This window comes from Hydra vulgaris, chromosome 12, assembly GCF_038396675.1.
Source record: "Hydra vulgaris chromosome 12, alternate assembly HydraT2T_AEP".
In the NCBI taxonomy this organism is placed as follows: Eukaryota; Metazoa; Cnidaria; class Hydrozoa; order Anthoathecata; family Hydridae; genus Hydra; species Hydra vulgaris.
In genome coordinates this window covers 187,453-205,191 of record NC_088931.1, presented here as the reverse complement: position 1 = coordinate 205,191, position 17,739 = coordinate 187,453, and the positions used below count along the sequence as shown (strand labels likewise).

The window sequence follows — 17,739 nt, the reverse complement described above, 5'->3', positions numbered from 1 at the left end:
AGCATTAAATTTCTGAGTGAGACGCGCGGCGCAACGATGCGAAATTTATTAAATGGTCGCTGAAAACGTTCAGACGTCATCATATACACGATATATACATATCGCAGACATATTCAAAAATGAGAGTTAGAACGATTTCTGTATTATTAATTATAATGTCAATATATCTTATCATTGCAGTAGCGACCGAAGTTTTTGTTGATGATTTCATTAAACCACATTCGCTGTTCAACTATTTATTGATCAGCACTTTTATTTCCGGCGCCACAGCGCTCGCGATCGGTATTGAAATTCCATAACTTTTGAACACAATAATAATCAAAATATATTTGCACACAAAATGGAAGAAGGACGAAAGAAAGCGGCAGAAATGCTCGAAACAATGTCTGATGAAGAACGGGCAGGTATGAAAGATTTACAAAATTTAAAACTTGCGGCGGGTCTTCCGGCCGCACAATCAACACTCAGATTTATCGTTAATGCATCAACGGTCTCTGAAGCAGAAAAAAAATATGCATTACGTGTCATCGATGAATTATATCCGAATACAAACGATATCGGCTGCATAAAAGTTGATTTTTATAATCGAACAATTAATTCGCCCGACATCGCATATATAATGCTCGATAAATGTCCGCGCGATCACGATTTTGGAAAACAACTCGACAAAATAAAAATTCACATTTCGCCGGATGAATGGCCGAGAATAACAAAATGTATATCATTTTTAATATACAGTGGGCGATTTATATATCAACAAGTTGTAAAAAATAACACTGACTTACTCAAGAGAATAACATCAAGTAACGAATATACCGAGTATAAAGTTGACCACGATAATACAACGCTTTATATTAAATCAGAATGGCCATATAGAATCGGTGTATTTGTAAAACTTGCTAGTGATATTTCGCTCGATTAATACAACTAAAAAATAAAATTATTCACTTTCATGAGCTAATACATACTCGATATCTTTGTATTTCTTTTTCAATCGATAATATATATATATTTTTTTGATGATAGTTCATCATTTTTAATTCATGACATTTAATAAAAAAATTAAGTGTTACATTTTTCTGTTATATTTGTCACGGTTCGCATCAAATAATTTATAGCAATATCATTGCTCTCTATATTATATTTATTATTTTCAATTGATGTCGTCATTTGTCGTAAAGAATTGAAAATCATATTGATATCTTTATATATATTAATAATATCTTTATTTATATTTATCAATCGATTATGTGTGTCATTATAGGACATATATATGGCAATTATTGTTAATATATATGCCGCAAATATAGCTATTAATATTATAATAGAACAACATTTATCCATTATTGTTATGATATATACCCCCATATATAAAATCAAATTTACTCCCAGCTTATAATTCAAAAAATAATATAATTAATTCTTTTTTGAATTTATTTCAATATACTTTTTTAATATTTTATTTGCTTCTTCATTTTTACCAATTGCAGCAAGTCCATAAAAACATATATTCGATATGCTAATATTTCCACGCTTTATAATCTTTGAAGAGTCCATTTTATATCTATTGATTTTACATCTTTGTTTATATATCACTATTAGGCAAAACAAAAATAAACATGAATATATACCATAAATAATGAACGAGTAATATAACTCAATTTCTGAACACTCATACATCTCGGATATACTTATAAAAAATTAAAATTCAATTTTGTATGATACTATTAAATAATAATATTTCTTTTTCTTTTTCTTTTCCGAGACATATTATTTTAATTATTGATAAATCATTTAAGTAATTTAACTTAAGTAAAGTTATTTTCATTTCCTCGAGTAATTCATCATTTGAATTTCCAGATAGAATCATCTCTTTTAATGCTTCTTGAATACGATCGATCAAGGTTTTGTTCTTAGTATATAATATCATATAATACGTAAGTAATATTATACATATTATCGACACTATCGCGAAAAATATCAACAATATCGTTAAACATTTTAATGGTATCATCAGTATTATTTATAATATCAAATTGTTGATCACTATTTAATAACATCTTGAAATATAACTTATATTATTTTAAAATTCAATTTTGGTTTGATCGATGATATGGAAAAAAATAATTAAATGATTAATATATATTATTTACATTTCGTTTTTAATTATATAATATTTCATTGTTTTAGATTAAATTATTATTATTGATGTTTCTTTTTAATTCTATATATTTATTCATCACTTTTGATAGAGTAACTAACAATATTATAAAAATAACTCCCGTTAAAATTATTAATAAAATTAATATTATATATATTATATCAATCATTTTATATTAATGAAAATATAATAATTAAATTCAATTTTTAAAAAACATTTTTTATTCTAATAAATTAAGTTATTAATTATCACCATCAAAGCTAAAATCACTTCTCATAACTTCTACTACTTCTTCATAATTTATTTCGTCGTCGTTTATATTAGTGTACCTAATAACCCGTTTAGCAATGATTGATAAAAATACCGTAATTATTAATAATTTAATTATTATTATTATTGTAGATAATAATATTATAACAATTAACAATATTATCAAATATGAATTTTGTAAACAACTACATTCATACATTTTTTAAGATACTATCTCATTTATAATTCAAATCTAACCACAATATAAAAAAATAATATTTTTAATGAATAGTATTTGTACTATTCATTGATGTTATATCAACGCTTGTTGCGTTAATATTTGTTACATTATTTATGTAACAGCATTTTATATGCTGATTTCGAAATTTTACAAACATCTCATATAGCATTTGTATATTTTTATAATTATTTTTTGAATTTCTGTAAATTACGTCGATTTCTTTATTCAAGATGATTATTTCACGGATTAAATCATCATTGATTTTATAATTTAATGTAAGTATTGCTATCATGCAAATTAATATAATACTTGATGCAAATAAGAATTTTTTATTAATACCTCCCATCTTCACAGTTATATATATAATTTTTGCAATTCAAATTTGCTTTGAAATATCAAAAAAAATAATTATTATAATCTAACAGATTACGACCCCAAATCTGTTGAAGATTGAACTACTCGATGTATTTTACGCACACATTGTTGATCGTCTTGATCATCAGTTTCTTGATCATCAAAACACTGGCATTGACATTTTAATTTATTTAATGCGGACTCATCAATATTGATATGTATAATATTTTGCTTATCAAGTTCAGCGATCGCGCGCTTATAATATTTTATCTTGAGACCATAATATTGTTATAATATCCACACACATAGTGTGATACTTACAACTGAAATTAAATCAATATATTCGAATGCCATATTACCGAAATATACCTGTATTACATGGTATCTCCAATTATCAAAAAATAATTACTTATCAAAAATTAATTATTTTTAATTAATGGAATTTTAGCATTACCTTCTTTTATCGTTATAGTTTCATAATTATGTTCGTTTATTTTATTTTCTTCTTTTTTATTTACGATATTTTTTTTCTTAGGATCTGAAATTCGTACGAAAGATGTTGTTTCAATCTTTTTATCTTTGTTTAGATTAACAGCAGTAATTAAATTTTCAAGAAAATCTTTGATATTATCTCTGTCATCTACTATCATTTTATTTATATCTAATATTAAATTATGTGTTTCTTTGGTTTTATTGTCTTTTTCTTTGATTTTCTTCCTAATAAGGGTAGTAGCATAATACAAATATTGCATGGTCATAAACCATAAAGATGATAATAATAATGTAACCATGATTATTATTAAACCAGTAATAGCTCTTTCCGTATTAGAATTCGCCATTTTTATTATCAGTAATACAAAAATAAAATATCAATTCAAATTTTATAAACTTCGACCGAAGTTATGTTTTTTTGCTTTCTGTCCGGATCATGACAAAGAATGCCCCACCTCCGATCAAGAAACTGACGATCAAGAGTAAAATTCCCGGTGTCTTGGTTTTTGCTGCAAATAATACAATAATTCCGATTATAATGAGTATAATCGAGATTATGATGAGTGGTAACATCATCAATGTTGGTACATGTGGCGCGAGTTCTTGCGCCACCATTGGTACTGCTGCCATCGCTGCCATCGTATATAACTTATATAATATAAGAATTTTTTTATTTACACCTAAACATCTAAAAATAGCACTCTAAACGATCAAAATAAGCTTATTTTCAAATAATTTGAACATATATATTATATATAATATGTAATATTAAATTCCATTATCCCCTCCACGAAGGAAAATGCCTGAAATATTTAAATATCTTATCAGCAAAGGTCAATCCTCAGTCTAAGATCGCTATCAATTACATGACCTTATAACTCGTCCCGTTATTCGCAATGAAATTAATAATACATATATTGTATTCGAATCGTGAGAAGAATTTCTCGAATGGTATGAAAATCTTCCGATCGAACAACGATGTTGTCACGAAGTTATTTTTGGCGGACTACCCCAGCGTTTAAAATTCGATGTTGATGCTCCGGTTCACAAACTTGACGAATTATCCGCGGATATCATTGAACAAGAAACTGATGATTCGAGCGACTTAAGTGACCTTGATGATTGTTTCCTCGACATTGATCAACCGAAATCGCTTGATACTAGATTATCAAAAATTCATGCTGTCGTAAGTCTTCTTGTTGAAGCGATAATGGACGATTTATTTGTGGCCTACTATGGGACCGAAAATTTACTTCCAACGAAGCGCGACATCGTCATCACTGATAGCAGTGGTCCAGACAAATATAGTTTTCATGTTCTTGTCCTACCATATTTCGTCGAAGACAACGAAGAAGCGAGAGAATTTACTGCGCGTGTTCTTGAACGACTCGCACCATCTGTGCGCGCATTCATCGATCCCAATGTGAACAAAAAAACACAAAATTTCCGCTTAACCGGTTCCGCTAAATTGGGAACTAATCGTTATAAACGCGTCACTTCCGACTTTGGAACCGCTGATGATATTTCGCTTCAAGATTTATTTATTACTGCCCCGAGCGGTGGTCGAATCCTCACACGAATATACACAGAAAAGAATACATCAACCGAACAATCACAACACCCAAATATTCATGATTCGGTTGTTCAAAATGCCATCGAGCTCGCAACCGAAAAAGGTATAACCATCGGTCATAGATTTAACGAAGTGCGTGGAACATTATTATGTTTTATGCGAGACGAACCGTCATACTGTCGCATATGCGAAGAAGTACATCATCATGATAATAGTTTAATGATAAGCATCGAACCCATTGAAAACAATAATTGGTCCGCAACAGCAACAACCTCATATCGCGTTCTCGAACATTGCCGTCAGGTGCGAGGTAAAAGATTATTAATCGGCGAAATATCTGGAACTGAATGCGTGATTAAACCGTATACATTAACGACAAAAATTCATTCGCTCGGTCTTCAAGAACAAATCGCATCTCGAATAAAATCTATTCATGATGGTAAAATTAATCCGCATAATGCGCTCTCAAGTGCATTCGAATTAATACCCGATAACAGAAAAACAATATATTCAGAACCAATGATGCGACCTTACGAACTAACATCTACACTTGCTGTTCTCGCCCAAATGAAACTCGGAAAAACAAAAGCACTGCATTCGTATCTCGAAGAATACTTCCCCATCAACGGTCTCGAAACAAAAGTTGTTCGATTCGTCACATTTCGTCAGACGTTCAGCAACAGCATATCAAAAAATTTTCCAGACTTCATACTCTACAGCGATGTTACCGGAGACCTCGATCATATCAAATATCCCCGTTTAATCGTACAAGTTGAATCCCTCCACAGACTCTCATTCTGCAAAGGCGCTCTTCCTGAACCAATCGATCTACTTGTGCTCGATGAAGCAGAATCAATTCTTGCGCAATTCAACAGCGGTCTACATAAGCACTTTAATGCAGCTTTTGCTGTATTTCAGTGGATGTTGCAAACTGCGCAACATGTGATCTGCATGGATGCGAATCTTAGTGATCGTACATATTGCACACTCGAACGAATGCGACCATCATATCCGGTACATTTTCACTGGAATCGCTTCGAGAGAGCAGCAGATGATATATATTATTTCACCGCCGATCAAGGTTCATGGTTTGACCAACTTTATAAGTCACTCCACAAAAATTTGCGAATCGTCATACCGACAAACAGTCTCACGGAAGCACGCGCTTATGAAGAATCGATACGTCGTGAATTCCCAAAAAAGAAAATAATGCTCTACAGCAGTGAAACCGCACCGAGTGAAAAGGCGCGACACTTCAGTGACGTTCACAATTACTGGGGAAATCTCGACGTCTTAATATTTACACCAACATGTTCGGCTGGCGTATCATTCGAACTTGAACATTTTGATATATTGTTCGGTTATTTCTGTGATATCTCGTGTGATGTAGAGACGTGTCGTCAGATGCTCGGTCGTGTTCGTAACATTCGCTCACACGAACATTATATCTGTCTGAGATCAACGGGTGCGGCATTACCGACAACTGTCGAAGAAATTAATCGTCTTATTCGCGACAAACGGTCGGGTCTCTATAAAAATATAGATGATGCTGCATTATATTTCGAGTACAGCAATAACGGCGATATTCGATTTTATGAATCAAATTATTATCATCTCTGGGTCGAAACATTGCGGATCAATAATCTTTCGCGCAATAATTTTACACGAAGATTTATCGACCAAGTCGCAGATACTGGTGCACAACTCAAAGTACTCGCGGCATCAAATGATCCTTCGATATGCGCATCATACATCGCTGATCATCGAAGTATCCGCGATTATTTAAAAATGGTTTATTGCAATAATGTTGCATCATCGGATGATATATTACCGGACGAAAACAATGAAATTCGCGAAGCAATAAAAAATCAACAAGATGTGCAACCTGAACTCTTGCTTGCGCATGAAAAATTTCAGATTCGCGAATTCTATTCGTGGCCGCACGAAATCGATTCTAACTTTGTCAAATTATATGGAACATATAGTGCGCGCAACGTATTCCGCAATCTTACGCGCATCACCGAAGGTAATACTATTCAAGAATCTTTGCACCTCATCCGGCAGCATGAACTTGATCATTATAATATAATCATGGATATGAGAACCGAAGAATCAAGTTTCATTGCTAAGAGTCGCGACTTATTACGCGAGAAATCAATATATGTTTCAGAGCAACATAACTTTACAATATGGTTATTGCATGTATGTGGTTTCTCATGTATTACAGATGAGAGCCGCATTCATGAACAATTACTCGAATCGCGGCTTCGCGGAGTCATCCATATAATGAAAAAAATAAAAGATCATATCACTTTCAACTTTGATAAGATTCGGCCCGACTTTGATCGATATGAACGCGAAACTGATCGAATTCGCTTTATCAATTCTATGCTCCGCGTAATTAACAGTATTACTCGCTCAATGTATGGAATCCAGATCAGTCGTGTTCCAAAAGATTCGGGCGGAGAGGCATACCAAATTACGCGCAACTCGATCGGTAAATTATTTAACTTTGTGAAAGAACACCCGCAAACAAAACCCGATCGTCCTTATATCATCTCAAGATTAAAAATACCACCGACAAATTACAACGTAAAGATAAATGATTTTCTCAATCATATACATTTTAGCGAAAATTATATCCGATTCCTCGAGAAAATATACGTTGAAAACTGATATCGATATATCATGATATCATTTTTTTCTCACCTCATTAGAGATAATAAAATATTTTTGATACCGATCATCATGACATCTGAAAGTTATTATGTTTTATCTGATAATCAAGGATTTGTTGGTGCATTTTATACGGCCGAAGAAGCTTCAGTCGTGATAAATAAATATTATCCAATTCCATTCATCGTTCAACGATTCGAAGTTGCACCCGGTCCGACAGAAACTGTATGGGTCGTTATATATCGCGACATAGATGCGGTCGCATTTGTTTCGAATGATCGCGCAACCGCAAAACGCGTAAAAAAAATATATGACAGTGTCGGACTAACATATCCCGACTCAATCAAATATTGGGAACACCCTGTCGGAAAGATTTCACAAACAGCGGAATCGCGACTCGACTCAATTAGTCGCGCAAATAGTATGTATGCGGGAAACTTATCGCTCGAAGAATTGCAAGCTCGAGAACTCGAAGATTATAAAAAAATTTCGAACCTCTCCATGAGTAAGGGTCCTATTGCGCGGGTCATCAAGGAAAATCAAAAAATAATGATCTTTGATTGTGTGGTCCCGACAAGTACATCCACTCATACTGCGCAACTCTGACAATTATTTCTATCGCATTTATTATCAATAATCGATGTCATTTGTGAACCGATCGCCGGCTTTGTATGCAAATAATACATACCAGTTTCAAGTCCCGTTTTCCATCCTTCTATCAAGAATCGAAGAATTTTCGGTAAATTCGGCTCATCCAGAAATAAACTCATCGACATTGATTGACACACGAATGGCGCCATTGCTTTCGCCATCAATATAATTTCGCACACATGAAGTTCGCGCGCCGTCCTGAACAAGAAACGAATTCTTTCAGGTATTACTGTTATATTTTTTATGCTCCCACCCGCGGATATAATTTGTCGACGCATATTTTGATCCCACAAGTTGAGCTCCACAAGTTTACGTATCAAATGACGATTAACGATCATGAATTCACCTGCAAGTGTTTTGCGAGTATATATATTACTCGTAAATGGCTCAAAACATTCATTCTGACCGATTATATTACTTGTCGTCGCGGTAGGCATATATGCGGTCAATAGTGCATTATATACACCTTGAATTATGACCTGTATTCGAAGATTTAACCAATCTTTTTTTGTGATAAATCCGCTAGTCAATATTTCGATGTCACTTTCCCAATCATTGTTGAGATGTCCAGTTTTTATCCATAAGTCCGGCTGAAACTCACCCCTCGAAAGTTGACTACCCGGAAAACTTTCATATGCACCATAAATTTTTGCAAGTTCGTTTGATGCGCGCATAGATCCATAATAAATGACAGCCGCAATAGCTCTCGCTAAGTTTTGCGCCTCAATCGAACCATATGGTATTTCAAGTCGAGCAAGAACATCTGCTAAACCCATGATACCGATACCGATCGGTCTATGTCTCCGATTACTTCGACGACATTCTTCCGTCGGATATTGTTTAATATTAATCATATTATTGAGCGCATATACTTCGAGTGCGGCTGCATCCGTGATCGCTGCGAAATAAAGATGTTCGTATCCCGTCATTTTATTTTTTACAATAAAATTTTCGAGACAAATCGCGGAAAGGTTACAAACGCCATATTCACCGCCTTTGATATTATTTTCATTAAAACGGGCGAACCGTTCCCGATCAATGTCGTTCCAACTCGGGATCGTAATTTCGGTACACAAGTTCGATGAACATACCGGTGCAACATTAGACATGTTTGATTTGAGATTGATCGCATCTTTGTACAACACATAGGGAACGCCAATTTGTGACCAACTAATGAAAGCTTCATCAATAATAGTTTTTGCTTTCACGCAGCGACGATAACGTTTTTCATTAACGTATTTTTTATAAAGGTTGCGATATTCGTCGCCATAAACGATATCAAGATCGGGCGCATCATCTGGACTAAATAAATACCAATCGCCGGCATTCGGATCATGTTTCCATAAATGTTTCCATAAATAAATCGGACACCCATAATGCATACTTCAAGTCCGGAGCATTTACTGTCACTTCGCCTTTGATACGGGCGCACTTCAGAAAATCAATAATATCATCATGATCAACACTGAGATATACTGCAAACGCGCCAGGACGTTTACCGCCTTGATTCGCAAAGTTTTGAGCTTGATTTAGGAGTGCGGCATAATTTGTGAACCCATTAGTAAATCCACCACTCGAATTTATTCTAGAACCGGCTGCGCGAACATTGCTGTACCATATTGAGACTCCGCCTCCTTGACTGCTAATCATTGCCGCATCCACGATGGATTTTAATAATTTTTCTAAGTTATCGCCGGTCGATATGAGGAAGCAACTTGCAAGTTGAGAAGTTATAGTACATGAGTTGAGCATTATTGGGGTCGCATTCGACACAAAATGTTGACTTAGTTTGTGATAGAAATTGATCGCATTTGTGATTCTCTGAGTAAATAAATTATCATCGACTATGTGCCCACAATTGCCAGGTTGACAGCAAAATATTCCGATCGCGATCCGCATATATAAATGTTGTGGACGCTCCATCATCTGATCATCGAGAATAGTTAATTTTTCATGATTGCTTCCGGGGCGAATTAAATAACGCGCGATCGTTTGAAAACCGAAATAATTTAATTTATAATCGCGCGAATGATCAAGTACAACATCAATTGTATTTGCTGCGCGTTTAATAATTCCGATATATTCGTCTGAAAATCTAACCGCTCTATTGGTCGGCGCATTTGCAATGATAATATCGATTGTTTTTGATATTGATTCGGGCACGCGTTTATGAAGATCGTTAATAAATATTCGCGCCGCAAGTGTTTCATATTCCACATGATAGCTCATTAAATTAATGCAAATCATTGCGAGTTCAGCGTCTATTTTTCGCGTCGTCATCCCGTTGTGGAAACGTCCATCAAAATCTTTTATAATTAATGCTTCATTAATATTTGTTAATGGAGGACCATATGCTGTGTTACTCGCGAGGTCACGAATTCGCATTATAATTTCATTAAAATTGACTGGTATTTTTTCGCCATTGCGATTGATGACAAATATCGCGGGCAAATCAATATCACTCATTTTTTATTGAAATATATCATTATTCGACCATATTCAAATGTCATCACGAATATATAAATATTTTTGCGCAAGTACATAAATATTTTTGCGCAAGTACACATATATTTTTGCGTGGTACACAAAATAATTTATCGCGAATACACATATATTTTTGCGCGAATTCACATATATTTTTCGCGAATACACATATATTTTTCGCGAATACACATATATTTTTCGTGAATACACATATATTTTTGTATGAGTACATAATTATTTTTGCGCAAGTACACAAAATAATTTATCATGAATACATAAATATTTTAGCGCAAGTATGTGAAATATTTTATCATGAGTATGTGAAATATTTTATCACGAGTATGTGAAATATTTTTGCGCGAGTATAAATATTTTTTCGTGAATACACATATATTTTTGTGTGAGTTCACATATAGTTTTGTGCGAGTTCACATATATTGTTGCGTGAGTATAAATATTTTTGCGCGAATACACATATTTTTGTGTGAGTACATAATTATTTTTGCGCAAGTACACAAATAATTTTGCGCAAGTTTGTGAAATATTTTTGCGCAAGTACACAAATATTTTTGCGCAAGTTTGTGAAATATTTTTGCGCAAAATAGTATGTGAAATATTTTTGCGCAAGTAGAATAATTTATCGCGAATACACAAATAATTTTGCGCAAGTATGCAAATATTTTTGCGTGGGTGCACAAAAATAATTTATCGCGAATACACATATAATTTATCGCAAATACACAAATATTTTTGCGCAAGTATGTGAAATATTTTTGCGCAAGTATGTGAAATATTTTTGCGCAAGTATGTGAAATATTTTTGCGCAAGTATGTGAAATATTTTTGCGCAAGTATGTGAAATATTTTATCACGAGTATGTGAAATATTTTATCACGAGTATGTGAAATATTTTATCACGAGTATGTGAAATATTTTATCACGAGTATGTGAAATATTTTTGCGCGAGTTCACAAATATTTTATCATGAGTATGTGAAATATTTTTGCGCGAGTACACAAATATTTTATCATGAGTATGTGAAATATTTTTGCGCGAGTATAAATATTTTTGCGCAAGTATGCAATTATTTTTGCGCAAGTATGCAATTATTTTTGCGCGAGTGCACATATATTTTTGCGCGAGTACACAAATATTTATCATGAGTATGTGAAATATTTTTGTGCAAGTATGCAAATATTTTTTGCGTAAGTATGTGAAAAATTATTGTGCGGATTTGTGAAATATTTTTGTGCGGATTTGTGAAATATTTTTGTGCGGGTTTGTGAAATAATAAATTGTTTTTGCACAAAATAATTACTTGGGGGGGCAAAATATTTATCATTGATGATGCGCAAGATGACAATGGTGGGTGTGCAAAAAAAAATATTGAATCAATAGTTAATATAAAACATACATAAACATGCAATTCAATAATTCTTTCATTTGGTCCGACGAGGATGAAGAAAATCGGGTCACCATTCTCCCCATTAAATATCCTGAAATTTGGTCCTTTCGTAAATTATTAGAAGCGCTGCATTGGACCGCTCAAGAAGTAGCTTTGTCGCGTGACAAAAAAGATTGGTTAATGCGTATGAATGATGAACAGCGACATTTTATTAAAATGCAATTTGCATTCTTTGCGATCGCAGACATTGATGTTCTAAAAAATCTCGACGATAATTTCAGTAGCGAGATCACATGCATGGAAGCTCGAATGGTTTATGCAGCGCAAAAAGATCAAGAGTGTGTTCATGCTGAGAGTTATAGTCTTCAGATTGAAGCGGTGATGATGTTATATGAGGGTTTTCATAAAAGAAAAAAAAAAAAAAAGAAAGAAAAAGTAGTTCTAAGAGGACCCCCTCATAAAAATAATATTATAGGTCCCCCTCATTAACGTGATTGATAATAATGCGCGCGTCAATGTGCGTGATTAAAAAACTGGCAAGGTTATTCCGCCGCCAAAGCCTTAGGGTTCCGTCAGGTGCCTCCAGGTGTTGCGTAAGTTCAATGCGGCGCCGCCAAAGCCGTAGGGTTCCGTGCCTCCAGGTGTTGCGTAACCTCGATGAGGCGCGTAACGCGTAAAGCAAAAACTCTAGTATATACGTATATATATATATATATATATATATTAACTAATAATTATATCTGTCATATATTTACAATATAATAAAAATAAACCATTTCTGACTTTAATATAAAAGTCTAGATTATTGGATTGCTTGGTATATAGTCTATATTCATCACATTGTGATTTGGCTTTATCTATATCCGTCAATGGTATCTGGTTATCTCTTACATACGTATTTAATTTATCGTTTGCAATCTTTTCATATCCATTAACTAATGAGGTTTCCATATGTATACATTCATTATAAGCAATGCACAAAACATTTAATGAATTTAACACAATATTTACCAAACTTGAAGCATTGTGATCGAAATGTTTTTTGGTTTCCATTTGAATATGCTTAAAAGCGTTTTCATAAACCATCTTCTTCTCTTCTAAAGTAATACTGTTACATCGGCACTCATATAGTTTAATTAACGAATGATAAAAGTCCTCGTTCATCCATTTCAAATCTTTCCAAGAATTTTCATTGTATATGTAATGTGTCATATTTTCTAAAACGATAACTAATAATATAAGTATAATTATATAAGACAATACATAAGAATAAATTTAATGAGATAACCGCAAAAGTAACAACACAAAATTAAATTAAGGATTATTTCTTAAAAAATTTACAAGTTCGTTATAGTTAACGTCTTCACTAATCGGATCAGGTGTGGTGCTTCCTATTATGGGTCGAAACACCTGATGTTCTGGGGAGGTGCATAGCGCATTATCATGCCATAATAGGTCGCACGGTTCTATATAAATAAAAATATAAGGTAAGAATATAAAATAAAATATAAGGTAAGAATATAATATAAAATATAAGGTAAGAACATAACCAGTATGTCTTTTCCAGCGTATCTTATTTATACTTTTTATGCCAATGCATCGTTTATGCTATAATATAAATATATATATATATAATGATAAATGTATTAATAATGTATGTAATAATATAAATAATGTATATAATAATATAAATAACCTACTGGACATGTAGCTAACGGTGTTTGAGTCGCTGCGTGTCTTGTTGTTGTTATAGTCGTGTTATTCTAGAACATATATATTATAGGAAGTAGAATAGATATTATATTTTAAATAATAAGACCAGATATTATACCTGTTATGTTATTTTTATACCTGTTTTGAAAAGGGTCGCTTTAGGTCGGATCCTCTAGAAGACTATAATAAAAGAATATATATAAACTTAAGTTATAATAGAGAATTATAATATAAAACAACAGATAATAAATGTATACCGTTAGTGGTGTTTGAGTTGTCGCGTCTGTCTTCTTAATGCTTTCTTCGTTAAATATGGTTAATGTCATTGTAACTGTATTTGCCATGGTATATAATTACTTATGGTATATATAATTACTAATAAAGAATAAAAAAATATATAAACATGTCTTATACACAAAACCTTATTATAAAATGATTTTATTATTTTTTAAAAAAAATAACAAACTAAAAGTAAATATTAGTATATGAAAACGATAGCACAAAAGCGCTTGTTAACTAAAGTAAATAAACCGTAAACAAACAAACCTATATATTAATATGTAAGCGATAATGAATAAAACTGCTAACAAAGCAAAAACAAAAAAATAAGGTTAAAATATAAGATATAAATTAATATACATTACGTTAATTAATTTGTATTTAATGATATTGTCTCGTAATATTGTTTAACGGATGGATGCGTCTTTAATGTTTTTATAAAATAAGTAAAAAAATGTAAAGACGATATTATATATAGGTCTTCGAATTGTTTTACTCTTGACATAGCGACATAGAAAAGATGATGAGTAAATTGTTCCCTGTTGATATGAATGACTACATTGTCTAATGTTAATCCTTGTACTTTATGTATAGTCATCGCATATGCTACTGTAAACGGCATTCCAATGCATTCTGCGACAATGTTGTGTTTATTATTAAATAGAGATTCCTTTTGTAAATGTATTGTTAACTTGGAGTTATCTCTAGTGAGTATAACAATATAATCCTCCTTTAGTTTCACAATGATGGCTTGCGTGCCATTGGCTAAGTTAAGATCAGGAAGATTACGTAGACATATAACAGGTGCTCCTTTTTTGAGTGTTACTGTATTCGGGGTTTGAAAAGGCCATTCGGCATTAACATAACCGTTTCTGTACACTATTTTCGACTCGTAAACGTATTGTCGTTTTTGCAGTTTAGAAAGCATTTTTAAATTGTGAACCTCCCGTTCCTTATTAGTAAAAAATAGTTTATATATTTTTCCTTATTAAAAAAAAATGTTTATATATTTTTTTATTCTTTATTAGTAATTATATATACCATAAGTAATTATATACCATGGCAAATACAGTTACAATGACATTAACCATATTTAACGAAGAAAGCATTAAGAAGACAGACGCGACAACTCAAACACCACTAACGGTATACATTTATTATCTGTTGTTTTATATTATAATTCTCTATTATAACTTAAGTTTATATATATTCTTTTATTATAGTCTTCTAGAGGATCCGACCTAAAGCGACCCTTTTCAAAACAGGTATAAAAATAACATAACAGGTATAATATCTGGTCTTATTATTTAAAATATAATATCTATTCTACTTCCTATAATATATATGTTCTAGAATAACACGACTATAACAACAACAAGACACGCAGCGACTCAAACACCGTTAGCTACATGTCCAGTAGGTTATTTATATTATTATATACATTATTTATATTATTACATACATTATTAATACATTTATCATTATATATATATATATTTATATTATAGCATAAACGATGCATTGGCATAAAAAGTATAAATAAGATACGCTGGAAAAGACATACTGGTTATGTTCTTACCTTATATTTTATATTATATTCTTACCTTATATTTTATTTTATATTCTTACCTTATATTTTTATTTATATAGAACCGTGCGACCTATTATGGCATGATAATGCGCTATGCACCTCCCCAGAACATCAGGTGTTTCGACCCATAATAGGAAGCACCACACCTGATCCGATTAGTGAAGACGTTAACTATAACGAACTTGTAAATTTTTTAAGAAATAATCCTTAATTTAATTTTGTGTTGTTACTTTTGCGGTTATCTCATTAAATTTATTCTTATGTATTGTCTTATATAATTATACTTATATTATTAGTTATCGTTTTAGAAAATATGACACATTACATATACAATGAAAATTCTTGGAAAGATTTGAAATGGATGAACGAGGACTTTTATCATTCGTTAATTAAACTATATGAGTGCCGATGTAACAGTATTACTTTAGAAGAGAAGAAGATGGTTTATGAAAACGCTTTTAAGCATATTCAAATGGAAACCAAAAAACATTTCGATCACAATGCTTCAAGTTTGGTAAATATTGTGTTAAATTCATTAAATGTTTTGTGCATTGCTTATAATGAATGTATACATATGGAAACCTCATTAGTTAATGGATATGAAAAGATTGCAAACGATAAATTAAATACGTATGTAAGAGATAACCAGATACCATTGACGGATATAGATAAAGCCAAATCACAATGTGATGAATATAGACTATATACCAAGCAATCCAATAATCTAGACTTTTATATTAAAGTCAGAAATGGTTTATTTTTATTATATTGTAAATATATGACAGATATAATTATTAGTTAATATATATATATATATATATATATATATACGTATATACTAGAGTTTTTGCTTTACGCGTTACGCGCCTCATCGAGGTTACGCAACACCTGGAGGCACGGAACCCTACGGCTTTGGCGGCGCCGCATTGAACTTACGCAACACCTGGAGGCACCTGACGGAACCCTAAGGCTTTGGCGGCGGAATAACCTTGCCAGTTTTTTAATCACGCACATTGACGCGCGCATTATTATCAATCACGTTAATGAGGGGGACCTATAATATTATTTTTATGAGGGGGTCCTCTTAGAACTACTTTTTCTTTCTTTTTTTTTTTTTTTCTTTTATGAAAACCCTCATATAACATCATCACCGCTTCAATCTGAAGACTATAACTCTCAGCATGAACACATTCTTGATCTTTTTGCGCCGCATAAACCATTCGAGCTTCCATGCATGTGATCTCGCTACTGAAATTGTCGTCGAGATTTTTTAGAACATCAATGTCTGCGATCGCAAAGAATGCAAATTGCATTTTAATAAAATGTCGCTGTTCATCATTCATACGCATTAACCAATCTTTTTTGTCACGCGACAAAACTACTTCTTGAGCGGTCCAATGCAGCGCTTCTAATAATTTACGAAAGGACCAAATTTCAGGATATTTAATGGGGAGAATGGTGACCCGATTTTCTTCATCCTCGTCGGACCAAATGAAAGAATTATTGAATTGCATGTTTATGTATGTTTTATATTAACTATTGATTCAATATTTTTTTTTGCACACCCACCATTGTCATCTTGCGCATCATCAATGATAAATATTTTGCCCCCCCAAGTAATTATTTTGTGCAAAAACAATTTATTATTTCACAAACCCGCACAAAAATATTTCACAAATCCGCACAAAAATATTTCACAAATCCGCACAATAATTTTTCACATACTTACGCAAAAAATATTTGCATACTTGCACAAAAATATTTCACATACTCATGATAAATATTTGTGTACTCGCGCAAAAATATATGTGCACTCGCGCAAAAATAATTGCATACTTGCGCAAAAATAATTGCATACTTGCGCAAAAATA

General features: G+C 32.4%; 4 protein-coding genes and 1 long non-coding RNA gene across 7 annotated transcripts; 1 reads left to right on the top strand and 4 right to left on the bottom strand.

The window, feature by feature from the left end:
• Positions 1-9,729: 9,729 nt before the first annotated feature.
• LOC136089149 (uncharacterized) lies at positions 9,730-10,863 on the bottom strand. The gene has a single exon (XM_065814869.1). It carries the CDS (start codon positions 10,861-10,863, stop codon positions 9,730-9,732), a length of 1,134 nt encoding a protein of 377 aa, XP_065670941.1.
• Positions 10,864-12,300: 1,437 nt separating this feature from the next.
• On the top strand, positions 12,301-12,774 carry LOC136089148 (uncharacterized). The gene has a single exon (XM_065814868.1). It carries the CDS (start codon positions 12,301-12,303, stop codon positions 12,772-12,774), a length of 474 nt encoding a protein of 157 aa, XP_065670940.1.
• Positions 12,775-13,029: 255 nt separating this feature from the next.
• On the bottom strand, positions 13,030-14,483 carry LOC136087726 (uncharacterized). Of its 3 annotated transcripts, none has more exons than XR_010642016.1 (4): positions 14,137-14,483; positions 13,986-14,048; positions 13,627-13,893; positions 13,030-13,502 (listed from the first exon to the last, which is right to left on the bottom strand). It is a non-coding gene; the product is annotated as an uncharacterized LOC136087726 (long non-coding RNA). The 3 variants fall into 3 exon arrangements; XR_010642017.1 differs by having other exon boundaries at positions 13,627-13,751; positions 13,836-13,893; positions 13,986-14,481; XR_010642015.1 differs by having other exon boundaries at positions 13,986-14,481.
• A 68-nt stretch (positions 14,484-14,551) lies between these two features.
• LOC136089147 (ATP-dependent DNA helicase pif1-like) lies at positions 14,552-15,205 on the bottom strand. Its single transcript, XM_065814867.1, has 2 exons — positions 14,774-15,205; positions 14,552-14,581 (listed from the first exon to the last, which is right to left on the bottom strand). Exons 1-2 carry the CDS (start codon positions 15,203-15,205, stop codon positions 14,552-14,554), a joined length of 462 nt encoding a protein of 153 aa, XP_065670939.1.
• A 1,703-nt stretch (positions 15,206-16,908) lies between these two features.
• Positions 16,909-17,382, bottom strand: LOC136089146 (uncharacterized). Its single transcript, XM_065814866.1, has one exon. The coding sequence runs from the start codon at positions 17,380-17,382 to the stop codon at positions 16,909-16,911; it is 474 nt and encodes a 157-aa protein (XP_065670938.1).
• Between the last annotated feature and the right edge of the window lie 357 nt (positions 17,383-17,739).

What these genes read in the sequence shown, in the direction of transcription:
- LOC136089149 (XM_065814869.1), bottom strand. Translation starts at nt 10,863, where the DNA reads ATGAGTGATATTGATTTGCCCGCGATATTTGTCATCAATCGCAATGGC.
- LOC136089148 (XM_065814868.1), top strand. Translation starts at nt 12,301, where the DNA reads ATGCAATTCAATAATTCTTTCATTTGGTCCGACGAGGATGAAGAAAAT.
- LOC136089147 (XM_065814867.1), bottom strand. Translation starts at nt 15,205, where the DNA reads ATGCTTTCTAAACTGCAAAAACGACAATACGTTTACGAGTCGAAAATA. An exon ending in TCTATGTCGCTATGTCAAGA is followed by an intron (nt 14,582 to 14,773) that starts GTAAAACAATTC and finishes TTGCTTTGTTAG; the next exon opens with CAGTTTTATTCATTATCGCT.
- LOC136089146 (XM_065814866.1), bottom strand. Translation starts at nt 17,382, where the DNA reads ATGCAATTCAATAATTCTTTCATTTGGTCCGACGAGGATGAAGAAAAT.